Source organism: Eleutherodactylus coqui, chromosome 3 (genome assembly GCF_035609145.1).
Source record: "Eleutherodactylus coqui strain aEleCoq1 chromosome 3, aEleCoq1.hap1, whole genome shotgun sequence".
NCBI lineage: Eukaryota > Metazoa > Chordata > Amphibia > Anura > Eleutherodactylidae > Eleutherodactylus > Eleutherodactylus coqui.
The window spans coordinates 283,347,786-283,375,039 of NC_089839.1; the positions used below are offsets into that span (position 1 = coordinate 283,347,786).

Consider the following 27,254-nt stretch of genomic DNA (forward strand, 5'->3'; position numbering starts at 1 on the left):
GGGTGACGTCAGTGGCGGGAAAGTTTTAGTGAAGCAGAGTGTAGCGAGAGTAGCTGCTGGCGGGAGAGCTGAGCGTGGGGCGAGGCGGTGAGTGGAGGCCAAAGCGCCAGGAGGCGCCTCACGGGGGCCGAATGTACAGTTAGAAGTCACTCCAAACTTAGTTACCAACTTCTTGTAACTTTCCCTCATCTACTGGTTAATCCCCATTCCTGCTGGTTAGGAGCGCTGAGGATGGTTTGCATCTACGCACAGCGCCGGGTCACAACAAGTGCGTTTACAAAACCGCTAGATCGTTTGACTTTGAGCGCTAATTGTTCCGTGTAAACGCTGCGGATGACAATTAGTTCACTTTTTCTTTGTTTTACACAGACCTGAGAATCGGCGTAGGTTCGTTCGCTGATCGTTCGGTTTATATACCAGCCGTTCACCGTAACAGGGAGTGCAGACGCTTTCCCTGCCTCTATAAATGGCGCTGACATCGCCATTTATAAAGGTATATCGCTCCATCTTAGAGCTCATTCGCACAAGCGTACGCTTCCCTCCGTGCAACATATTTGTACCGTGAATGAGGCACTATTGTGTGCGTATTAGCGCATGTTACTGTATTATTTTTTTGCGCTCGCCAGACCGGTGCACACACCTGCGGGGCGCCCTCACCTGCCGTGATTTAAAAGGCCTTTTAGCCTGATGAGGTCTCATATGTTCTGTTTTTCACGGGATTGCTCAGCGCATTCTCACCTCTCATAGACTTCTATGGGGACGTTTGTTGTGCAGCTGCGCACACCACTAGAGCACGCTGCGGGTTTATTTCCGCGTGTGAAAATGTGAATGAACCTGTTGAAATCAGTGGGTTCTATTCTCCGCGTGTTGTGCGCACAAATCCGGTCGTGTAACAGAGCGCTGAGTGCGAGTTCTTTATGCCAATATGCTTTCTCTGTTTCTTGGATCGCTGTTTATTTTGAGGTGATGGCTGATAATAAACGTACGTGAACGGATTAATAGTGCAAGGCTTCAGATGAGGCTGAAGATGTCGTATCTGTTCCACCTTTTCTGGCGATGGATGCCGGCGCTTATGTGGCTATTGTATCTCCCGCTGGAAACTGACATACAATGTGAACTCTGCAGATACAGAACATGCGTTGTTTTTTTTTTATTATTTATTTATTTAACTCCTTTTCTTCTTTGGGTTAGAAACAGATCTATTGGAACAATCTGCAGATTGGAAAAAACGTCATGTGAATAATAACATTTAAATATATTGGCAATGAGGGCAAAGCTGGATCCGTAGTATAGAAGTGTGAATGAAGCCTTAGGCTGCCTGTCCACGGGCGCTGCGATATCCCGCGGCGGATCTCCGCCACCTGGGAGCAGGAGCCAGCTGACGGATCTCCGTGGTGTGCCTATCTGACAGGCTCACTGCGGTGAATCGCGGCAATTCGCAGCATGATGCAATCTGCCGGCTGTGAGCGGAGAATCACTATGATTCTCCACTCGTGGACAGGGGGGCTGCGCTTTCTATAGCAACGCTATGGAAAGCATGCACTACGTTCCCCGCAGCCGTATTATCGCCGCAGCGACCGCAATGCAAAAGGCCCGTGAACAGGCAGCCTTAGGCTGTATCCTTCTAGGAGTCAGAACTCCCGCTCTGGTTGACTCGGCTGCTGTATACATTCTGGGGCCTACTTTTGAGTTGCCTTCATCTGTGTGGATAACAGATCTGCACACATTTGGCTTTTCCTACTTCTAATTTAATACAATGTGATATTTTTATGAAACATCTGTGTGTAATATAATATATATTTTTCTCTTGCATGCAGACGTCATGACCAAGTATCACACCCGTGTGAGAAGGCGCCGCCTGTACAGCTGGAGCGGGAGACCTTTTCGGAAAGACAGAAAAGTTTTGAATCTTGAGTATCAGTGAGTGTTTCCTAATACTTAATTGTAACTAGGACAGAATTGGAACACCTCCGTCATTTTTGTGCTCGTTTGTCATTTTCATCGCTTTAGTCCCTATGCACATAGCTGAAGATTTTCCTATTTTACAAGGTCCCATTCTTGGCTCTATTTACACGGCAGTGTGCGCAAAGCCTTTTAGTGGAACCGTTTTAACATTTTCCAATCCACTGTTTAACGTCGTCTTACATTCTGATTGAAGCTTGTACAGCTCCAATGTCAGAAGACGTCCAACAGGGTATTCTTGCCGTCTATTGCCAGCCACGCCGCTGTCGGAGCCTCTCTGGCGCACACACACTGGCTTTAGCCAGCAGATGGCACTATTGTATAACAGCAAAAAGAGAAAGCCTTTTTGGAAACCATGAATCCAAAATTGGATTGGAAAGGGTTAACCAAATGAGTTATTGGAGTGCAGGATTGTCAACCTGAAGCTCTCCAGCTCCCAGCATGCAACAACTTTCAAGAGTTCACAAGTAGCTCTCCCAAAGCGTATTTCCGCATGCTCTGCAATCACGTCAGGGAGTTCCGTCACTGCTGCCAAGAACCACTGTGACAGAAACCCCCGAACGGAACACCACAGCGAAATAGACACCACTTTGGTGTTGGTTTAAGGCCTCCTTCCCATGGACGGATTTCTGCTGCGTTGCCCACAGCTATTAGGTTCTATTGAACCTAATAGCTCAGGGCTCACGGTGCGGAATTCTGCACCGTGAAATCTCCCGTCCTCACCTTCGGCATGCTCTATTTGTCAATGGAAGCCGTCCGTTCACGCTATCTTCCACTGTAGCACAGCGGAAGATAGCGTGAAATCGCCTACCGCCACTGCGTCATGTGACGCAGTGGGTGTGTCATGTGACGTGGCCGGCGCGTCATGCGGGAGCGAGGACACCGCATCCGCAGTTAAGTTTGGGGGGCGCCGTGACGGGCTCCACCGTGGAATTCCGCGGTGGAGCCCGTCACGGCCGTGTGCAGCCGGCCTTAAAAGGGTTCTGTTTGTTTCCTTTGTGTCTGGAGTATAGAATAGCATAGTAGATCACAAGGCCACCATGAACATGTCAATCGCAGAATTGTAAGAAGCCGTGGAGAACGTTGATACGTGGAATGACCGAGGGTCAGATGCGACTGAACGGATAATCTTCAGTGGATCACATGATTTCTATACTCCAAATTTAATGGAAATAAATGGAACCTTTGTGTAAAACGGACGCCAAAGTGGTATCTGTTTCGCAGTGCAAGTGAATGGTTCTGGTTGTTTTCGCTCACGGATTCTGTCACTTTATTGTGTTCTGCCGCTGTGATGGAACCTCCTGACATAATCACACAGTGTAGTAAAAAAAAAAAGAACAGTTTTGGGAATGCTCCTCACAAAGGAGCTGCCGTTACAGATTCTGTCATAGTCAGTGGGATAAACACTGCTGCACGCAGAGCTTCTTTACAATCAAGTCAATGGACGCCTTGGTGGAGCACAAATGGGTCCGTCTCCATATGGAACGGTTGGATCGTTGTGGCTTCTCTTTATAGCAGAAGTCGCAACGTAAATGTGAGGGAGAAAAATATATTGAAGATAAACCTGTTATAAGTGTTATGATGTGTAACGTGGATTTGCCGCTCCGTTTCAGGGGGCTCGTTGTTAAGTCAGATGGCACTGAAGACGTCACAATAACTCCGGGTAACTTCATTTTGATTGAAGGTGAAGATGAAGAAAGACCTTTTGTGGCAAAACTGAAAGAACTTTATGATGACGGTAAGAAGTGCAGGAGTGTGTTTTTATTTTTTTTATTCCATTACCACTTGCAGTGCTATGATGGGTTTCTCTAAATAGGGGCTCGGGTGACGATGTAATCCACAAATCTCAACCAGAAAATAGATACTAGTACTAATTTGCAAACTGCTTCGCCTGCCACCACGCTGAGTAACTGGGAGCAGGCTCTGATTAAGCCATTCTCTTATTTACCCTGCTGTATCTGTGGACTACAGAAGATGGAAATTTATGGTCAGTTGTGTGTTTAACCCGTTAACGGTGGTCGTTAAGGGGCCTCATTCTAATTCATGCACTTTTTTATGGTGCTGTATCAGAAGCCTGGCACTGGTCTCCCATGCCAGGAGGAGCAGATGCTTGGCTGTCAGCTGGCACTTGGTCTAACAGCGAAGACTGGAGAAACCTCCTATCCCCGCTGTTTAACCCTCTGCCGGATTTGATGTCACTCCCACAGTCAATTGTGTGTGACAGTCAGATGACACGACCCTCTGTGCCACTCAAAGACGATAAAATTAAAAAGTTTCTGTATCCCTTTAGGTCATTGTAAGCTGTGCAGGTGTAAGATGACAGGGACAGACTGCGATTGGTCTTTCTGCTCCCAGTTGCTGTCATCTCCTCCCTTGCAGTGACACAAAACCCAAATGAAAGCCATCTTCAGACTTGGCAAATTTGTGACGCACAGATGCAGTGAAATCCTATCCTGCTCCCCTTATATTGCTTCCAATGCTTTGAGCCTGGCAATATTCTGAGCGTGCCTCAAGGGGATCACTGGGAGTTGCCATCTACGCATGCGATGTTGAAACACTGGCGAAATCAATCAGTGTCATAAAATACATCACATTGATAAATTGCTAATCACAGGGACGGAAAAAGTCTATAGACCTAAAGCTAAGCCCTTTTCACAGTAACAGACTAAAATATAGATGCTTTATTAGGGATATATTAAAAGACATAAATGGGCTAACACACAAACAAAAAAATATAAACCAGTAAAGTCCGTAACTTTTTGGTATATTACTGGCCTCCACTCAAAAACCAGATATGTGTGTGGGGCCAGATAACAGATCAGTGCTACAAGCAAGTAGTAGGAGGAGCTTAGTCACTTCCTAAACTGGTAAAGATCATACAGCATCAAGATTTGGAGGTATGATGCTCCTCTAACTTGGTATTGAAGTGCTGTAATGATCTACCAGAGTGATTGCTGTCTTAGACAGTATCCAACATAGGGACGTGTCAATATCTCAAACTCTTTAGCATCAATCACGGGCAATGAGAAAAAATTTTCCTATAATAAGGATTTTTCACAATCGGACACTCATAATCGGAGTGTTTAAATGAACTGTGCTCGACGCGTTTCCCCACAAGAAAAATTGTGGTTCATCAGGAGCTCAGATGAATTCGACAGGCATTCGTATAGCACTGTTTGTAGTAATGAATTAACCAAAGATGTTTAAGATGAAGTCAGATAATACAAGTGGTGCAGTGACTTAGAGACAATCTGTGTGATTGCTCAGTATGTCAGATGCATAGAAGCAAAATTGCATGTTAGGCACCAACTAAAGAGATACAGGTATACTCCCAGCATTAGTATGCAGAGTATGGTCTCTCTGCTCAATCTTAGCTAATGGGGGTTTGTAAGTAGGAAGTCTGAGAGATATTGGCTCAGTATATTATGGAAACTGCAGCCAGAGTATAGGCTCCCTGAGTAACAGAGAGCTATAAAGCTGTAAATCTGGATGCAGCATCAGCTTGGCAGTTTCAATAATAGCCCAGGCTCATCAAGGACTGTCTCATCTTGATGATATAACAAAAATCAGATGAGGATGTTAGGTATATAGAAAATGGTCACTATATAAGTGTGGCCACCTCTATAACCAGACTAAACTTCAGACCTAGGCTGAAAATATTTATATAGTGACCATTTTCTATATACCTAACATCCTCATCTGATTTTTGTTATATCATCAAGATGAGACAGTCCTTGATGAGCCTGGGCTATTATTGAAACTGCCAAGCTGATGCTGCATCCAGATTTACAGCTTTATAGCTCTCTGTTACTCAGGGAGCCTATACTCTGGCTGCAGTTTCCATAATATACTGAGCCAATATCTCTCAGACTTCCTACTTACAAACCCCCATTAGCTAAGATTGAGCAGAGAGACCATACTCTGCATACTAATGCTGGGAGTATACCTGTATCTCTTTAGTTGGTGCCTAACATGCAATTTTGCTTCTATGCATCTGACATACTGAGCAATCACACAGATTGTCTCTAAGTCACTGCACCACTTGTATTATCTGACTTCATCTTAAACATCTTTGGTTAATTCATTACTACAAACAGTGCTATACGAATGCCTGTCGAATTCATCTGAGCTCCTGATGAACCACAATTTTTCTTGTGGGGAAACGCGTCGAGCACAGTTCATTTAAACACTCCGATTATGAGTGTCCGATTGTGAAAAATCCTTATTATAGGAAAATTTTTTCTCATTGCCCGTGATTGATGCTAAAGAGTTTGAGATATTGACACGTCCCTATGTTGGATACTGTCTAAGACAGCAATCACTCTAGTAGATCATTACAGCACTTCAATACCAAGTTAGAGGAGCATCATACCTCCAAATCTTGATGCTGTATGATCTTTACCAGTTTAGGAAGTGACTAAGCTCCTCCTACTACTTGCTTGTAGCACTGATCTGTTATCTGGCCCCACACACATATCTGGTTTTTGAGTGGAGGCCAGTAATATACCAAAAAGTTACGGACTTTACTGGTTTATATTTTTTTGTTTGTGTGTTAGCCCATTTATGTCTTTTAATATATCCCTAATAAAGCATCTATATTTTAGTCTGTTACTGTGAAAAAAACATTGATAAATTGAAAGCAACCAGCTAGACATGTTAGTTTATTTTTCCTAGATCTAGTCTTTGGGCACAATGACATATGTCACGGTCACACAGAGGCATCTGCTTCCCATCCCCTTCTTCTGTGCAAGTTTACAAAGCCACCCTACTTATAAGCTGTATGGTCGCTCCCGACTGAATCTATATAATAAACTGGCTTCTTGGTTTTTAAGGTGCAGAGAAAAATGGGAGCAAGCATGCCATCGTACAGTGGTTTTTGCGCTATGAAGAAGTTCCCTTTAAGGGAAGGAAGCTGCTTGGGAGAGAGCCCCATCCCCAGGAGATCTTCTACTACGATGTCAATGTCTCAGGGAATGATATTGACATTGATGCTGAGACCATTATTGGGGCTGTCCAGGTATGAAAACTGTGTTGGCTAACAGAAAATAAAGTATTTAGTCACGTATACATTTCACGGTATCATCGGTACCACACTAAGGTGCGTTTGAAGTATTAATAGCTATACCATATTTTTTCGTATCAGTAGATGCAACTAAAAGTAGATGGTTGGGGGACTGAAGAATAAAATCAGTTGTTTGGTTTTTGCTTTCTTTAAACTCTGGTATGCGCTGATGTAATCTGGTCAGTAATCAGCGCAGTAATTCCGCTAAGCGAAAGGAGCGGTACAACATAGTCTATGCGTCTATACCGCCTTTCTTCTCCCCTGAATCGACATGGCGGTTATAAATTGTGTCCCTACACTTGATTCCGTATTGCATACATGCTTTTCATTGTAACTGTGTAAGAGATATACTAGGATAACGAGGGAACTGCTAACCACAAGGCAAATAGTAAAATATGAGTAAGTAATTCAAAATGCCCTTGTGTAATCTTCAACAGCCAACCAAAGGGTGTCAAGTCAAAGAAGCACGCCATTAATAATTGGTCAACTACATGGGAATACACCTTTAAGGATGACTCTTCCCAACCCCCAATTATAGACTTATGGCTTATAATGTGGATATTCTAGAAGTCTGATAAATGTGGGCCCCACATCTGGGACTTGCACTTAGATGAAGAACTGACCTCCCTCTGCCTGGCTGGACGCGGTGGTCGGAAATACAGAAATGGCAAAGTAGGGTGCTTGTGTAACTCCCGTAAAAGTAAATGGAAGTTTTGGCGACAGCATAGCTCAGTCAGTTCAGCTGTTTCTGTACACCTGGCCACCATGGTTGGCCAAGATGGGAATGCCTCTCCATAGCAAGGACCTTTGGAGTCGCGTTCTACGGTTACACACGTTCCGGATGCTGCTTATTAATGTGAATGATCTAATGATTGAAAAGGCTTTATACTAATATGAAAGAAAAAATGTAAATTTACTTTAGGTAACGCAGCTAAAACCAGAAGATCCTTTTCCTGAAACAAAGAAGTCTGCCAATGTCCTCTATGTGAAGTTGTTATGGGATGGAAAAAGATTTAAACCAATAGCCAATGACAACGCTCTGCACAATGGACCGGCGTCTAATAAAACCTTACCAAAGCCCCAGTTCTATGCATTTGAAGGAGATGCAGTTGAAAGCCGACTGATCACTCGCAGCGCAACCAGGACACAGAAAAATGAAATCGAGTCTCGACATTCGGCTTCAAAAAGCTCCCTTTCCAAGGAGAGAGGAGGGACACAGAGGATACCTAATGGGACAGGCACCCCTGGAGCCAGGAAAAAGCTGCAGTTAAACGGTAGGATTTTTTTTTAACATACCTAGTTTCTCAGAAAATAAGACCCTGCTATTAAATTTTGCTGCAAAAGAGGTACTAGGTCTCATTTTCAGGGGGATGTCTTATTATACCTAGCAGATTCTGTCCATGTCCCTCCCGCTGCTGTTTGTAGCTCCAACGCGCTTCGTGCACTCCCTGGCCGCCTACAGAAGATCACTTTCTGGTTATGGGATTCATTGATTGGCTGTGCAGTGCTTGAATTACTGATGCGATGGCTGTGATTAGTCAAGCACTGCATTGATTCGCTGAGTAGCACTCGAGAACTAATCAGAGCCATTGCTTCCTGGAAGTGATCATCTGTGGGTAACCGAGGACTGCAAGAAGCGCGTCGGAGCTCTGGATGGCAGCGGGAAGGACCTAGACCGTACCTGCTAGGTAACGAATTCCTTTTTTTATTAGATAATGCAGCTGGGGCCTATTTTTAGTGCAGGGCTTATATTTCAAGCCTAACCGAAAAATTAGGGTAGGTCTTATTTTTGGGGAAATGGGGTATATGACTTATATTTTTACTACCATAATATACTTGGGTGGGGTGTGTGAGAAATAAAGTTCTGAAATTTACTCGGAACTCTTCCCTTCTTTGACATTTCCTCCCATCCCCTTGTTGAACTTAATAGGCATATGTCTATTATCGCCTGTACCATGTATACGGAAGTCCACAGCCGTATGGAAGCTTCTAAGCAGAAACTTCCTGTGATTCTCGGCTGTCTGTGCAGAAATGGCTTTGGTGGATTGCATACTGAGGAGTGTAGCTCTACCATATGCTATAGTCCATACCATGCATCAGACTCTGCAGCACAATATTGAATTTAAGGTGCTGAGCTAAGCAACTATCAGACTTTTGAATGCTGCAACTTGACATGAATGTAAAATAAGTGATGTGGAAGTTGGCAAATATGTTGAACTTTTTATTCCGATTATATAAATACAGTTAATTGTAAAATGCCAAAACTGTTAACTTTCTCCGACTTGTTTTCCTTTCTTCAGGCTCACCAAAGTCCCAGAGCAGGGTGCCGAATGAGAGAGACTTGAAGGATGATTTCGAAACTTTGGGAGCAACGGGTTCCAAACGTAGAGTTGCTTTCTCTGGGCTTCCAGACTCCCCTCCAAAAAAGATGCTGACTGATGGAGACTTGTGTCTAGAATCTTGCTTTGGTCCCCTCCAAGACCAGCGAAGTACAAAATTTCGTTTCAGGCTGACCCCTCTGAAACCTACACCACCCGAGGAGCAGAAGTCAAGCAAATCCTGGTCAGTTAAAACTACAAGTGACAAGACTGCAAGGGTGTAACTACATGTAGCGCCTAAAACCATGCTGACATGCTGTTACCACAAATTGGCGTGTTTTTTTTCTTCTTTAGATCCTTTGTTAATTGCCTTTATGGTTTTGCTGGTAGAACTGCTGTTTGCCTACAAATACCACACAGCCATTTACCAATCAAAGCACATCAGCATGGCACATGGCTGCATTGTGATTACTGGATGTGGACTCGTCCTAATTATGAAGTTGATACCTATTTTATAGTTTAACTTCCGTTTTGGCATACTTATGAAACTCTAGTATTGTGTGATATTATGCTTATTCTTGTAACTTATTTTGTTAGTGACAAGCCAGCAGAAGAGCGAGGTGGTGGGGAGCCGCAAACGCCCCGTTCACGCAGGAGGTCTGCGCAAGTGTCTGCTAGTTTAATCCGCAAACAGATTAAGTAAGTAAAGCTCTAATGCTAGTGGCATGTTGGTGTATTTTGGGGCAGTGTGTTGTCAGTGTAATTCCATGGACAGCACTTGGTCCCATTATACCCTATGAGGCTTATCAACATGGAGAGTACATGGAGCGGTGTCTGCTCTGTCCAATGCGTGCTGCGGCTCCGCTCCTTGGATGCAACTTGCCGTTATGGTTGTGCGCTACTAGCTTACAGTGATTTGTGCTCTCAAGATAATTTGCAAATGCTTACAACCTGCTATACAGGAGGATTGGGGACATTTATTAAGCATATACCTCTCAAAGGGATTACTTCAGCAAAAAAAAATGAGGGAGGAGGTTTGTGCTATAAAATAACAAGGACTAATGGCCACTGCTTAACACCTTCATAACCACCCAAACCCCTTTTGACGTTACTGCATCAAAAGTCCACTGCGGGTCTCCCATGCCAGGGAAAGCAGGTGCTCAGTTGTCAAACAGCAGGGACCAAAGAAACCACAGATCCCTGCTATTTAACCCCTTACACGCCACAGCATTTAATACTGACAGAGAGGGGCTCCTTTTTAATCAACCATCGGACCCCCAATGGGTTGCTAATGGTACCCAGAGGCTTGAATATGGCCTGCTGGCTGTGGAGGCCTCTGAGTTTCAGACTCTGGCTGAGCTTCATAGACTTTCTAATGCACTGCTATACAGTATAGTAGTATTTTTAGAAGAATAATAAAATATAGTGATAATCAAGTCCATTAGTACCTAAAAATGATGCCACTAAAAAAAATACAACTTGTTCTGCAAAAAACAATCCATCAAACGGCTATGTCGAGGAACAAGCTCTAGGAATGTACCAATGAGAAAAAAAAAAACTGCAAAATTGGCCATTAAGGTGCAAACCAGCTTTGTCACTAAGGGGTTAAGCCCTGTCAGTCTAGTGTTCCCAACTAGTGCAAAAAATCCATCAAAAAGACAACGACTGAGAGCCAGTAGAAAACGCCAGAAAATACTACTACATGCAAGATCGCAAACATTCCATGCCAACAATGTTTCCCCAGTGGTAAATTTATCAGCCAACGTTTGAGTTCTGCAGTTTTCTATCTTTCAAAGGGTCTCAGTGTTGCGCCCACCTGTGATATGAACCCGTATCAGACCATCGACTGTTAACTCAAACATTTTTTCCAATATTCCTACTATAGAAAACATTACTCCAATTATTCCTATTACTTCGGGTCAAGTTAACTTTTTGACTAATGCTGGACAAACTATACTGGTCTCACCCACACGGGGCAGGAATAAGATCAATTTCACGACTTTGACAAAATTCAAAATCCCAGCCTTTGCCAAATGGCAAATTGATCAGGCGCCAACTGTAGATGGGATTTGCCCATGTGTCCGCTGTCACTAATCACTGTTCTCAGTTCTGCTGCCAACCATTTGCTGCAACCAAAGTAACCCAAAATTGAAGTTTGCGCTGGAGTATTTATTAGGTGGCATCTCTCCTCTAGTTTGTTGGTTTTGAAGTTAAACTTTTTTTAATGGCCGTCCATTTGAAACTTATGCCTTATTAATTTTTGGCTTCCCCAGGATCTTTTTAGAGGATGATCTTGAAGAGCTGAATGACGATGATGCAGACTTTGTACCCCTCAAGGAGTCCAAAATGTTAAGTAGTAGTGATGATGATGAAGATGATGATGAAGCAGAAAGCGAAGAAAAGTCTCCGAAAAGAACAATAGGGAAAAGGTTAACCCCTAGAACACCAACATCTTCTCGGAAAGCCTCCGCTAGGACACCAAGTAAAACTGTGAGTTCATTGTATGGAGTGAAGTATTGCTATGACTACATTTGCACAGCTTTTCTATTGCTATCCTCTACTTCTAGACCACAACATAAGGATTAATGGATATGAGAATGAAAGTGTAGTTCTCATTGGAAGAAAACCTAATTAGAAATATGACCATCACTGATGCACTACTATAGTATATTAGGCTGAGCATTGTTAGTAGCATTCTAGATCTGTAACCTTGGCGGACATTATTTCATGGCCTTATTTTTCTGTGCAGTTTAATGATTGTTTGATTCCCTCAGCCCGTCTCTAAAGCTGCTCATGTCGCGACACCCAAAATCCCAGAACGGAAGCAACCTGTACAGAAGCCTGCTAATATACTAGAAGAGGCTCGCATCAGGTGAGCTAACCTGCCGTATGCTGGCTGTCATGTCTTGGATATTCAACATGTTAAAGGGGTTGTCTCGCGAAATCAAGTGGGGTTATACACTTCTGTATGGCCATATTAATGCACTTTGTAATATACATCGTGCATTAATTATGAGCCATACAGAAGTTATTCACTTACCTGCTCCGTTGCTGGCGTCCCCGTCGCCATGGTGCCGTCTAACTTCGGTGTCTTCTTGCTTTTTTAGATGCGCTTGCGCAGATGGATCTTCTCCCTTCGGCTGGTCTCGGAAGCATCGGCGTTTTGGCTCCGCCCCCTTGTACGCGTCATCGCGTAGCTCCGCCCCATGACGTGTGCCGGTTCCAGCCTCCTGATTGGCTGGAATCGGCACATGGCGGGGGCGGAGCTATGCGATGACGCGTACAAGGGGCGGAGCCAAAACGCTGATGCTTCCGAGACCAGCCGAAGGGAGAAGATCCATCTGCGCAAGCGCGTCTAAAAAAGCAAGAAGACACCGAAGTTAGACGGCACCATGGCGACGGGGACGCCAGCAACGGAGCAGGTAAGTGAATAACTTCTGTATGGCTCATAATTAATGCACGATGTATATTACAAAGTGCATTAATATGGCCATACAGAAGTGTATAACCCCACTTGATTTCGCGAGACAACCCCTTTAAATAAGACATTATTTGAGGTGTACAAATAGTGACTACATTTACATTAGATTGCAGAGAATTTCAATGTTCAGTGAGAAAAAATAAGATCGTTCCCATCTATCGTTAAAGCCTAACGTCAATTAAGACCAGAATCCCAAGTTCTTGTGCACATGGTGGAGCTGTGTGCAAGGAGCCTTACAGCAGTGTGCAAAGTCCCTGGGGCTTCATATTAGTTTTACTTTATGCAGGGATCTGGAAAATGCAGTCGCTATATAAATGATTTAAAAGCTACATCCTGCAGTCAGTTATTCTCCTTGTTTGGATTTATGCTATTTGATTATGGACCATCTCTTTTGTGTACAGGCTTCATGTCTCTGCTGTGCCAGAGTCTCTGCCCTGCAGGGAGCAGGAGTACCAAGACATATACAGTTTTGTGGAAAGTAAACTGCTGGATGGGACTGGAGGGTAAGTTACTGTCAGCATATATAGAATCATGGAGTTGGAAGGGACCTCCAGGGTCATCGGGTCCAACCTCCTGCTCAGTACAGGATTCACTAAATCATCCCAGACAGATATTTGTCCAGCCCTTGTTTGAAGACTTCCATTGAAAAAAAACTCCCCACCTCCTGTGGTAACCTGTTCCACTCATCGATCACCCTCACTGTCTAATATCTAATTTGTGTCTCCTCCCTTTCAGTTTCATCCTATTGCTTCTAGTCTTTCCTTGTACAGATGAGAATAGGGCTGATCCCTCTGCACTGTGACAACCCTTCAGATATTTGTAGACAGCTATTAAGTCTCCTCTCAGCCTTCTTATTTGCAAGCTAAACATTTCCAGATCCTTTAACCGTTCCTCATAGGACATGATTTGCAGACTGCTCACCATCTTGGTAACTTCTCTAAACTTGATCCAGCTGGTCAGTCTTTCTGTTTTGTTTTGTTTTTTTTTGGGGGGGGGGGGGGGTTTAAGTTGGGGCCCAGAACAGGACACAGTACATTCTAGATGAGGCCTGACTAAGGCTGGTTTCACACAGCTAAGAAAATCGCCCAAGAAACATTTCCAATCCTCACTTCCGATACAGGATTGGAAGTTCACAGATGTGATGTGTTTTTGCCTGAAAAATACCTCTCATCCGCAGGTAACTATGTTCACGAGCGCGATATCGGAATGTGTTTGACGGTCCGATATAGATCTTGCCCTTGCATAGGTAGCCACTGTTTTCAGTGCAACAGGATTCTATGCAATCAGTTATGGACTTGGCTCACTGGAGGCTTGAAAATGGGATTGTAATATTTGACAACCTGTTTTGAGAATACTTGAGCCTATAGCTGAAGGCCCTCTAATGTTTTTAATCCATTTGTGGTTTACTTTAACATGTTTATCATGACTTTGGCATTGGCTGTGTTTTTTGCTTTTTTTTTATTCTGCATTTTGTATACATTCTAGCTGCATGTACATATCTGGCGTGCCGGGCACAGGGAAAACTGCAACGGTACATGAAGTGATCCGCAGTCTGCAGACAGCTGTAGAAGAAGATGAGTTGCACTCGTTCCAGTATATAGAAATCAATGGCATGAAGCTAACAGACCCTCATCAGGCTTATGTGCAAATTTTAAAGGTGAGTAATCTTGTAGCAGTGCAAAACCCCAGTAAACAAAGTAGTGTTGTGTAGGAGGCATCTGGGCTCATGCACCCTTTAACCTTTTGCTGAATTGGGTTATATGTGGGGGTTCTGATAAGTCCTTGGCTTTGAGCACAAAAAAAATCGACGTCAACAATGAAATTTTACTGTTCTACATAATCCCTTCTCATATATCCATGCACTTCTGACCGCAGTGTTGCAACTACTTCAACCCATTCAAATAGCATTCCTTTGGTTCGACGGTAAATCACATATCGGCCGCTGCAAATGCGTCACAAATTTGGCTCTTTTTGAGGTGTTTTTTAAATTGGATAATAGATGATTGCCTGCGGGTGTCGGATCAGGCAAATGATGATCCAGCAGCACCTCATAACACAGGTCAGCCAGTTTGCTCTGGGTGATGGCTGCTGTGTGGGATGAGGCATTTTCATGCAAGAGTTCAACGCCTTGGGTCAATTTTCTGCACTTTTTTGACTTCAGTGCCTCCTGTAATTTATCTAGAAGTGCTATGTGATGCACAGCCATGACAGCAGACCCCTTTTTAGAGATGGTCCACAAGCAGTGTCCCATCATTATCCCAAAAGACAGGCACCATCACCTTGGACGACCACTTCTGCACTCTGAACTTCTTTTAGATATGACAAACCACTGTGTCTCCATTCTTTTTACTCGAGATATATTTTAAAAAATCCACTTCTCATCCATCAAATCAGGAAAGCATCAGCATCCTGCAATAAAAGCTGCAGAATACCCCGGGAGGTTTACACTCCGGCACACTTTTAATCCGCTAACAAACATTTCAGGACCCTCTTGGCAGACACTGTCTTCATGTCCAGATGATTGTGAATGTTCAGAGCCTTGGCTATCGTCTTAGCAGACATTTGCAGGTCGTCATGGATGTCTATGGTTTCTGGAATGGTCACCATTGGAGGTCCCCCAGATCAGTATTGTCTAGGTTAAAGTGGCTGCTTTTTAAAGCTTGCAAACCCAGTTTTTCAGTGTGGTGTACGAAGAGCACTTGTCTGTTATCGCCATGTCACCGTAAATATCTTTTGGCCGACATTCATCTTAGAAACAGCAACTTATCACCGCTCTGCTCTCCTTTGCAGTGAAATCTGCTGCAGACCCCGCCACGTTGTCTTCAGACTTGCATGACCTAAGAATGATTTGGGCTAAAATCTGCTCACAAAGTATCACATTGACTGAGCTTTCAAATTATAGAACTTTCATTGATCTGAAAACAAATGATCACAAAGCCAAGGACTTACCAGAACCCCATCGTACAACCTGTCATGATACAAATTCAATACAGTTTTGCATAATCAAGATTGATGGATGACATCTGTTGGACATGTACTTTCTCCCCCTATATTCAGAGACCAGTTAAAGGAGAACACATCCGTATATAGGCATGTTTTGTTTTTTTCCCATTGTCTTGTTCACGTTACATTTGTTACTTGATGCATCATGATTCCTTCGTGTACCTTCAGCTTCTAACTGGACAGAAGGTTACCGCAGACCACGCTGCTGCGCTACTGGAGAAAAGATTCAGTACACCAGCCTCAAATAGGGAGACCACCGTACTGCTGGTAGATGAGGTGAGAGCAATTATTGTTGGAGACCGAATTCAGAAGTCGGGCTAGGGGGAAAAAATTGCCACAATTGCCTAGTCCAAGGCTTGCTTCACATGGCCATAAAAATTGCATGTAACTTTTTTTTTTTTTTTTTAACCAACTCTTGAACACCATGGAATGCTACTGTAAGCAGTCCAGTACCGAGCCCATACTCAGGCTTTGTGAAAGTAGCATAAGGGTTCTCCAGCCATTAAATATTCACTGTATTCATTTACATGCTGTTTAAAAAAGAGAAAAATGATCCAGTGAAAATTTTTGGCATGTAAGTCATTTACATACATAGTATACTGCCACCTAGTGGTAAGATGCACGCCATCCCAATGACCTGCTTTTTGTTGTGTGTTTTGGGGTTTTTTTTAAGTTCCACAAGAAACGTCACAAATTAAAGTAACACTCCGGTCTTTGATGAAGATGGCTGCACTGCTCCTGACTACCTCATGTACATTAGTATGCATCAGAGGTCTACGGCACTACTTGCTCACGTGGGCAGCGTTGGTCAATCAAAGCAAAATGTAGTCTTACTGTACATTAGTATGCATTATTAGTCTATCAGGTAGTCGGAGGAGAGTGATGTGGCCATCTTTTGTTGTCCAGGAACGGAGGGTCAATTTAACTTTCATGGTAGATTTGCAGTGGAAAGCTTTGGTGGCCAAATCTACACCTAAGGGATGTGGATTTGGCCACATTTTAAATTGTGGATCAGCAGCAGGATTTAAAGGGGTGCTGGCGTCCCCATCTCCCTGGAGCCGACCGAATCCTTCTCCTGGCTTGAATAGACGTGCTTGCGCAGTCTGCCTCTATGGTCCCGTGGACGTGCCGCTCCAGCGTGCTCACGCCGCACAGTCTGGTCTATTCAAGCCAGGAGAAGGATTCGGTCGGCGCCAGGGAGACGGGGACGCCAGCACAGGGGGGGGACCCCCTGTAGATAAGTAAATAACTTCTGTATGGCCAATATTTAATGCATGATGTATATTACAAAGTGCATGTATATGGCCATACAGAAGTGTTTAACTTTTATTTTGCGGAACAACCCCTTTTAACCCTTGTATTTCAGAAGTTGAATTTCACAGCATCAATAAACGTGCCGCAGTTGGACAATCCGCACCGCTTTTCAAAAACTTTGTGACTTTGTTGCAGAAAGTATTCATCCCATGTGAAGGAGATCTTTAATTCCCCTCCTCATGGCTTATATTGGAAACTCTGCAGAATGTCCGCTGCAATTTCGCCAGCAGAAATCCTGCAGCGTTTACTGCCTGTGTGAAGGCGGCCTAAGACTGTTAACGGCCTGTTAGGACTCTTAGTATGAACATACTGCATCCAATACTAACTTTAAGTACATTGAAGAAATTGCACAAAATTTGCAAAATTTGACAGTACGAGTATTGTGGCTAAGGCTTCTCGGAATCTCATCCACACAGCGCAAAAAAAACCAATTGCAGTATAAATTAACCTGCTGTGCGGATTTTGAATCCACTGAACGTCTATTTTATACAGCAGATTTCACCTTCTAATGAAGATCAAATTATTTTTGCGTTGGTGGATGTAGCCTAGATGTGAGCGCTACTCGGCTGAACAGTACTTGACTAGAGATGAGCGAGTATACTCGCTAAAGGCAATTGCTCGAGTGAGCATTGCCTTTAGCGAGTATCTCCCCCGCTCGAGACTGCAGGTTCGGGTGCCAGCGCGGGGGAGCGGTGAGTAGTGGCTGTCAGCAGGAGGGAGCTGGGGGGGAAGAGGGAGAGAGAGATCACCCCTCCGTTCCGCCCCGCTCTTCCCCGCAGCTCCCTGCCCGCCGCCGGCACCCAAACCTTCCGTCTCGAGCGGGGAGATACTCGCTCATCTATATACTTGACCCATTTAGCTTTTTTGGCTCCTTTGTTACGTTTTGAACAAAATTTGATAATGCGTTTCACCGCGTGTTTTACAATGAAATGACAGGAATTTTCCAGAATTGAATGCGCCAAAGTAGTTTGCAGATCTGGTGTGATTTTAGCTATAAAAGGTCTGACCTATAATCTTTGTGTTTTTCTCTTTAGCTTGACTTGCTTTGGACCAGGAAGCAGAATGTTATGTACAGTTTGTTTGACTGGCCAACAAGGAAACATGCAAAACTCATTGTCCTTGCAATTGCGAACACAATGGATCTGCCAGAAAGAATAATGATGAATCGAGTTGCCAGCAGACTGGTAGGAATTGTTTACTTGTGGAAAGCATTCGGGAAATCCCACTTTAAAATGTCACGTGTTCCTACCCTGGTTCCCTGAAAATAAGACATAGCATGATTTTCCAGAATTTTTGAGGGTGCAAAATTATTTTTCAGGCTTTTTGAGGATGCTTGAAATATAAGCCCTACTCCAAAATTAAGCCCTGCCAGAAGTTAATTAAAAAAGTCAATTTAAATAGTGTCCAGGCAGCTATACATGTAAGGTTAAACCTTTTTGAACAAAAATTAATATGACACTGTCTTATTTTTGGGGAAACACGGTAGTAGATGTTCTAACATTCACAGATACACCTAAGGCTACGTTCTCACCGTATTTGACATGCATATTAAAAGATGCCACTGAACCCGTGTCTCAGACATGTGTAACTGTAAGCCTAAACTATTGTAATGTGTAGTGTGCTATGCTTTTCGGCGTAGTTGAAGCAAAAGTATACCACTATACTGGTGTACCTCCCCACCTCTTCCATGTCCTTTCCTTCCCCCACCACCATCCCATGGGCATGTTAAAGGAACGCTCCAGTGACTATTTTGTTGGGACGGAAACTCCTATCACCAGTTAGTCCAATCGTGGGATTACCAGTACAGCGCACAAAGAAAAAGCAAGATGGGGGTCTGATAAGTATCAGACAGGTGGCTGCACTCCACAGAAGTGAATGCAATATACATAATTTCCAGTGTGAGACAATTGGGTGCAAGGGTGTAAAATTTTGTTTTCGCTGCAGTGCCTCTTTAGGCTAGATGCTCATTAGGTGCTCCTACATTGACATGTTCTAGTTCTCTCCCCCGCAACGGACAGGAATTTAATATGCCACAACTTTTTTCACGTGGATCATGGGTCTGTATGAAAAAAGGAAACATCCATGTGTATAGCGTCATAGAATATAATGGGGCTGTGTGCTGTTACACAGATGGCACCAAAATATATTAATGTGTCGGAGGCATTAACCACATATATCGAACATTTCCAACATGGACGCCCCGTGTAGTGGCCAAGCACAGCAGATTAATTTTAACCTATCCTTTGATAATCGTTTACTTGCATTCTCAGTTTCAGAAAAAAAAACTTGTGTACAGTGTTTGATGTCCCCCCTCCCCCTTCTCCTTTTTAGGGTCTTACACGGATGTCCTTCCAGCCTTACACACACAAACAACTCCAACAGATCATAACTTCCAGGCTAAATCATGTCAAGGCATTTGAGGATGATGCCATCCAACTGGTGTCCAGAAAGGTTAGTGCCCACAATACACATTCTGAAACCTTTTCAGGCCCTTGTGTTCTGCGAGGTTTATATTACTTTCGAGTATAATTTGCCATAAATCAACCAATAAAGTAAAGTAATATTTGATTAACTGAAGAAATAAAAGACCTGAGTTCATATGCCAGTAGATGGCAGCACCGCCTTAAAAGAATTTTGAGGATTGGTGATCTACATAGTTACGAAAAACGAATGTAAATGTAATGAATGCAATGTAAAAATTGTGTACGTGATTGGACTTTAATGATCGATGAATACTAGAGATGAGTGAGTAGTGCCTTAGCCGAGTATCTCCCCGCTCGTCTCTAAAGATTCAGGGGTCGGGGCGGGTGACAGGTGAGTTGCGGCGGGGAGCGGGGAGGAGAGAGGGAGAGAGAGATCTCCCCTCCGTTTCCCCCCTCCCACCGCCGGCCCCCGAATCTTTAGAGACGAGTGGGGAGATACTCGGCTAAGGCACTACTCGCTCGAGTAATGTGCCTTAGCGAGTACGCTCGCTCATCTCTAATGAATACATATTACTACATTTCTTAAATGGACTTTAGTGAAGAGCAGGAGACTTGGGTTCCTCGTTCAAGTGATCGGTGATACGGCCAGTGATCATATATTCATCGCCTATCCTGAAGGGAGTGGGGAGACCGCTTTTAAGAGATTGTTTACTATAGAAAAATAATCAGTTAATAGACTTTTATAAGAGCCTGAAACGAGCGGTCTTGCATCCGGGTGTGCTTAGACTTGGTAGCAAAGCCGACACTTAATCATTTGCTGTTTGCCTTCCATAGAATAACCCTTTCTACAAGTGCATGTAACCCTCTCATTGATATTCCTCAGGTGGCTGCTCTGTCTGGTGATGCACGCCGATGTCTGGATATATGTCGCAGAGCAACAGAGATCTGCGAGTTCTCAAGCAAGAAGAGTGAATCTTCCTTAGTGAAAATGCCTCATGTCATAGAGGCGCTGGATGAGATGTTCTCCTCGCCGTATGTCATGGCAATTAGGTAGTTACATTAACGGCGCACAAAGGCGGAAAAGCCTTCTCACCTCAAATGACACTTGTAAAGAAAAATCCCGAAATGGGTTTTTAATCTGTAAAAGAGAGATTCCCATTTTAAGTCATAGTAGATCACTGGGACCCCTATAAATCAGATGAATGAAGACCCCATGTGAATTGGATTGTGAATGCATGGAAGCTCTGCTGAAAAGGATCAGACAACCGTAATGTGGTTGCATTTTAACATCCCTATTATTCCTGCAGTTCTCAGAACGGCCCAGCTCTCTTAACCCGATCATCCTAGGCATAAATGGTGTTGGAAGTTCAGATAGTTGTACCTGTGGTTTGGCTGGCAATGGGCACTGTATGGCTGTATTCACATAGTCAATATTCCCATCCGAGTTCTGTTCGATTCTGAGATGGACAGAACTAGCCAGGGAAAAGAACCCATTCATTTGAATGGGTTAATTCACATGAGCGATTTTACTCTCAGATTGAAAAAAATACTGAATATCCTATTTTGGGTGATTATTGTCCATTATTTACGATAGAGCATGAAAAAAAATTGCATCACAAGTGTGATTCGTCGATCCGTTTTAAAGCATTTTGCTATGAGAACCACGTGTATATTATTTTTATTTTTTTTTCACGATGTAAATCTAATGCAAAGTGTGTTTTAACACAAAAACACATCATGCACGCATGAAAATTGCAGTGCTATTGCATGTTGCAAGTCATTGAAAAACTGCCAGTGTATCACACTCACCGGTGTGAATACACCCTAAGGCTGGATTCAGATGAACGTATATCGGCTGGGTTTTCACGCCCAGCCGATATACGGCATCTCTCTGCAGGGGGGGGAGCCTGGAAGAGCCAGGAGCAGTGCACTGAGCTCCCGCCCCCTCTCTGCCTCCTCTCCGCCCCTCTGCACTATTTGCAATGAGGAGAGGTGGGGCGGGGTCGGGGCTAATTCTCGTAATTTAGCCCTGCGCCATCCCGCCTCCTTTCACTGCAAATAGTAGAGAGGGGGCGGGAGCTCAGTTCCTGATCCTGGCTCTTCCATAGTCCCCCCTCCCCCTGCAGATGACACCGTATATCGGCTCGGCATGAAAACCGAGCTGATGTACATTCGTCTGAATCCACCCTAATTCAGATAAAATGTGACTACATTGCTGTCATCCAAATAAGCCCTTAGTATTGGTGAGGGTCTTGGAAGTCCAAAGAGGAATCCCTCAATGTACTCAACCTTTCTGTCCTGAAACCTATAAAAAGCCTTACATTTCTATCCATTGAAATATTAATATAAAAGTAGCCAGAGAACAAGATACTACATAAACAAATTTGACTGTTTCTCCCCAGGAGCGCCTCTGTGCAGGAGCAGGCATTCTTAAAAGCGGTCATTGCAGAATTTAGAAGATCCGGACTTGAAGAATCTACTTTTCAACAGGTGATCTATTTCTTTATCAAGATAACTTGCAAGATCTGGAAACACTTTTACTATTGATGTATCCTTAGGCTGGATCATCACTAGTTGATTGGTGGAGGTCCGCCAGTCAGGATTCCAGCTGTCAGTGCGGACATTGCTGGAAGTAGATAGAGCTGTCAACATGGCAGCGAGCTGGGTTAGTACTGCTGGTACAGCTCCCATTAAATTAAATGCAATCCCAAAGCGGGCCACTACAATGTTGACAGCACTATCTGCTTCCAGTGCGGTCTGCAGTGTCAGCTGGCCAAGCAAACAGCCGATGGGTAGGGATCTTGAATGTCGGATCTCACTGATGAACTATTGATGATCTATTACAGTAATCCCTCTAGACAGATGATGCCCTCGACTCCTCGCCACATACAGTTCACCTTTTAGCTAGCGTCAAGATATGTGCCAACCAGTGCCCAAAGCACGCCACTGTAAGACCCGATGGTGTATGGAACCATCTGCCGCTGCTATGGGAGATAATTACTTACATGTCTTTGCAGGTATACCATCAGTACATTGCACTATGCAGGATTGAAGGAGTGCAGCCGCCCTCCATGTCAGAAACCATGGCAGTTTGTCTAAGGCTTGGAGCCTCGCGTCTTCTCCTGGTCGAATCCAGCAGGAATGACCTGCACCTACGGGTGAGGATCAATGTCAGCCAGGATGATATCATGTATGCCCTCAAAGAGGAGTGAAGAAACAGAACGTGCGGGAAAACTGTGTATATTTTAAATCGGTGACGGACTTTACCCAGTTTTATGGTTATTTATAATAAAGTATTTTATGTCTTTTATTTGTTAACTATTAAATCGTTTGACCTCCCATTTTTTTCAATCTCTAATTACAATGTATAATATCTATGATTAGTATGTGCTTTCTAAATGAACCCTGCATCTTGGTGGAGGCAGAACTGTACATTTCCCATGCAGTAGCTAGGATTGGACAAAGATTAAAAATCCAGGACACAGGTGAGTTGAGGGGGGGGTAGAGAGGGAGAGAGAGATCTCCCCTCCGTTCCTCCCTGCTCTCCCCCGCGGCTCCCGAGTCTTTCTTTAGAGACGAGCAGGGAGATACTCGGCTAAGACACTACTCGCTCGAGTAATGTGCCTTAGCGAGTATACTCACTCATCTCTACTGTAGATCCTCACACACCGAAATTAAAAGGAACCAGTCAGGTTCATACTGACTGCCTAGCTAAGTTTGATTGACAGGTCTCTCCCACTGCACGAATAGGGAGACTTCTCAATCAAGCTTAACTGTACTAGAAGCTTGGAGGGGAGCCACCCATGGACACTACTACCGCCGCTCTGTCGGGGGCCTCTCCAGCATGTCACATACCGCAGTACTGGCTCTAGCCAGCAGATGGCTCTATTGTATAATGGCAGAAAGAGAAAGCCCATAGGAAATCTTGAATCCAAAATTGGATTGCAAAGAGTTAAATCTGATTCCCCTTTATTGCAATAGATCGTGGATTTTCTGCACACAACAGCATATATGCTGTTTTACCTGCAACGCTGCAGCGCATTAATTATGAAGACAGAAATTATGAATTATTATTTAATGAAGAAAGCTGTGGTTATTTTGTGCTGCCTGGCACTAAGGCAACATCAAAAAGCGAACAGCTTCTCTTCTAAAGACTGATATTGGGCAGACCTATAACTCTTACTATGTCTACCAAATTACACTAGTAGTAATGTGCTGTTTTTCTAATTCATTGCACTACAGGAAACTTTTGGGGATCTTATAAAGTCATGTTATGCAGAATTACACTGATGCAATCATGTGAACGGTAACTTCAGGGTGAGAAACCCATCCGTGTGGCTTGTTGTGCATCTAGGCTCCGTCAGCCATAGTGAGGCATATTGCTGCAGCGCCTGCCAGCTAACATCTCTGTGTAACCAAACTGTTGCTCACAGCAGATACACTTCAGCTTTTATTTCTAGCGCCTAACTCTGAGTACATGTTGATACATGAACCCACGGCTGCTAGCATCTGCTTCTCTGATCACTGGTAACAGTTCCTGGCATGTAACACTTGTACTACAAATGCTGCCATCCAGCCTTGGCCAAATAGTATACGGCATTGTGGGAGGCTTGGAAGGGGTAGCGGAGGATGATGCGTTCTTGCAGGTCATTAAATGATATATGCTGGCTGGAGCAAGTCTGCTGCAGAGACTGGCAGCGCCTACTACTGGACTTGTACCTCCCGACATCTTCCACTCCTGTTGACTCACAAAATTCAATGTTAGGAATGGTCTTTAATTAAAGGGGTTTTCCAGGCAAATACTAAAATCAAAAAATCAAAAATACTATGTATGACCTATCTTTAGGATAGGTCATCAATAGGTGATGGTGTGAGTTCATTACATAGACTGCTTATTAATGTCAATGTGACTCATGTAATGCCTCTTTTCTCCTGTAGAGGTGCTGCAGTAGCTGGGGTCCACTGATCAGTTGCCACTGTCAGCGCCACTATACACAAGTACAGAGTAGAAGCAGATAGCTCCAACCCTGGCGTATCTTCCTGCGCTGGTAATTGCGGATGCAGGTCATTTAAAATCAAAGAGGGCTGATCTGTGATTACCAGCAATGGCCACTACCTGGTCAGAGCGATCTGCTTCTGCTCTGTACCAGTATGATGTGCTGCTGCCAGTGGGCACCGGAGCAGTGGAGTTCAGACGATCAACTATGGCTGACCTATTCACCCAGGAAACTCCTTTTTAAGCCCTTCCCTGGTTCGGTGTATAGTCACCCAGAGCCGCTCTTATGCACGAATGCATTGCAAAAACTTTTTTCTTTGTATTTGTCCTCTTTGCAGTCGGGGCCCCCCGATCCTACATGTATCCCCTACGCTGTGGATAGGTGATACGTGTCTCTTCTGGGACAATTGCTTTTGACCACCGGGTGAATTATAATGGCGATTTCAGAAAGGACAGAAAATCCGTGTGTCTAATGTGCAGATTTTGACGCAGTCTGATCAGAATTAGGTGCTCTTTTAACCTACATGAGCCACAACTGTCTGACCGAGCGCCCCTGTGATCATTTTGTATGAAGTTGATTATAACTATGCCCGGTGTTAGATTCTTGGGGAACTTTCATATGGGAGGGAATTACATTGTAGGATGCGGCCATAGCTGCAGAATTCCACTGGTCTAGGGGCCCCTTTGTAAGCGCACGACGCAGAAATTGGAAACCGGTTTTCGTTCACAAGCGTGTATTTTGTGTGCGTAATTGTGCACAACTTGTGTGCAAAAAGTACTGTAAACAGTTGTGCGCACAAATACGCTGCGCAGGGAAAGCTGCTGTATTCACCGACCACAGAGCGAACCAACTACATGTATGCCACAAGATCGAGTGGCTGGTGGTGATCTGCATCAATCAAGAGGAGAGAGGTTGTCTACATAGAAGACCCTCAGCCAGTGCCAATGGTCCGGGTAGCCCACCAAACCTGGTCTAATAGCCGTATGGTAGAGGAGTTTTAACGCCTTCCCTCTTTGTGACGTACACACGTGTGTCAGAGCTGTAGGGAGGGTATGAAGCATACCTGCTAGGTCCCACTAATAGCCGTGATCAGCACTAGCTCTGGTCATGGCTGTTTAACCCTTTGAAATCCAATTTTGGATTCAGGGTTTCCTAGGGGGCTTTCTTTTTCTGCCACTATACAATGGCGCCATCTGCTTGCTAGAGTTAGTACTGCGGTATGTGACATGCTGGAGAGGCTCCTGACAACAGAGTGGCCAGTAATCTACATTAGGAATACCCTGCCGGACATCTTCTGACATCGGAGCTGTACAGCCTTCAATCAGAATGTCTTTAGATGTCAGACAGTGGATTGGAAAGGATTAACAGCTTACATGTGCTGTCCATCCTGCCCACTGCTTGTCAGATGAAGGGGGTGTCCCCCTTTATGTTGGGATCGCAGGGTACCAATGGTAGTCCAGGTCCCAGTGAAGGTGCCCAGGACTGCCATGTGCTTAAAGGGGGAGAATTACCATCCCATGATGGGAAAGCCTGGCTCAATCTTTTCAATCACCTGTCAGAAACAACCCAATGCGGCTTCCATAGCTCTCGTTGAGGCGAGTGGGACCCAGTGTAGCACAGCTTCCATTCACTTCAGTAAGGGCCACACACCAGCCCTGCGCTCACCTGCTCAGTTGGCTTTTTGTAGTTTCTGGCTCGGTGGCTTTCTCATAGTCAAGATGGGAATACTTGTTTAACCCTATGAAGTCTGGCTGGTGGCAGGGCTTCATATATGAATGTCAAAAATACAATATACTGCAGTACTGAAGTATTGCAAAGGCAATTGAAAGTTCAAATCTCTTAGAGACAAAAAAAACAACAACATTAAACCACATAACATTTTTAAAAATTAAAAAAATTCAAAACATTTAAAAAAGCACGATTCACATTTTCCCAACTAAACAATAAAAAACAACATCAGCGGTATCCCCGTGTCTGAAAAAGCCCAATCTATCATATCGCACAGTGAATGCTATTGGTTCTGGCATTATTTTATTTGGTCTCCCCTTAAAAATCGAATTAAAAAAATAAACAAAAAAAAGTTGTTGCTACTTAAAGAGGGGAGCAATAAAAACTACAGCTGGTCCTGCAAAAAAAAGAATAAAATAAAACACTCCTCACCCCATAATAACAAAAAAATAAAATAAAATGGTGGGACTCCGAATATGAAAAAAATCATCTTAATAAGAGGGTCTTTCCTAGCTGTAAGCGCAGCATCGGCCTGTTCCTGCTGCCCCATAAGACAAGGAGGAGAATGGGGGTTTTACTGTTCCGTGAGCGCTGCAAAAGCCAATCCCAACCCCCCAAATGGGGAGCAATTGTGCATTTTTCCCCCATTCCCCCCATGTAAATATTTTTTAAGGTCCTCAAATACATTATATGGTATAATAAACGGTTCTAGTGAACAAATACAAGTCGCCTTGCTAAACCCCCGCCCTCATATGGCGATTGTGACGGGGAAATAGAGAAGTTACGCCTCTTGAATGACGGAGGAAAAAAATGAGAGCCTGACACATGGCCGCTTTAAGGGCGCCTTCGCGTGGACGTGTTTATGTGCGCAATATTCAAGAGAACAGGACCCACTGATTACAATGCGTTCGTTCACAGGCGCGGATTTTCCTCCTCTGCTCTTCTGCACAGGACAGGTCCCCATAG

The 27,254-nt window shown here is 44.0% G+C and overlaps 1 protein-coding gene across 1 annotated transcript; it reads left to right on the forward strand.

Annotated features, from left to right (window-relative positions):
• Positions 1 to 6: 6 nt before the first annotated feature.
• Positions 7 to 22,904, forward strand: ORC1 (origin recognition complex subunit 1). The gene is made up of 17 exons (XM_066597594.1): positions 7 to 87; positions 1,818 to 1,920; positions 3,576 to 3,700; positions 6,795 to 6,979; positions 7,947 to 8,298; positions 9,325 to 9,586; positions 9,940 to 10,041; positions 11,616 to 11,832; positions 12,117 to 12,214; positions 13,225 to 13,326; positions 14,309 to 14,480; positions 15,995 to 16,102; positions 18,175 to 18,324; positions 19,472 to 19,591; positions 20,447 to 20,613; positions 21,966 to 22,053; positions 22,581 to 22,904. Exons 2-17 carry the CDS (start codon positions 1,823 to 1,825, stop codon positions 22,773 to 22,775), a joined length of 2,541 nt encoding a protein of 846 aa, XP_066453691.1. The 5' UTR covers positions 7 to 87; positions 1,818 to 1,822; the 3' UTR covers positions 22,776 to 22,904.
• Positions 22,905 to 27,254: the final 4,350 nt, after the last annotated feature.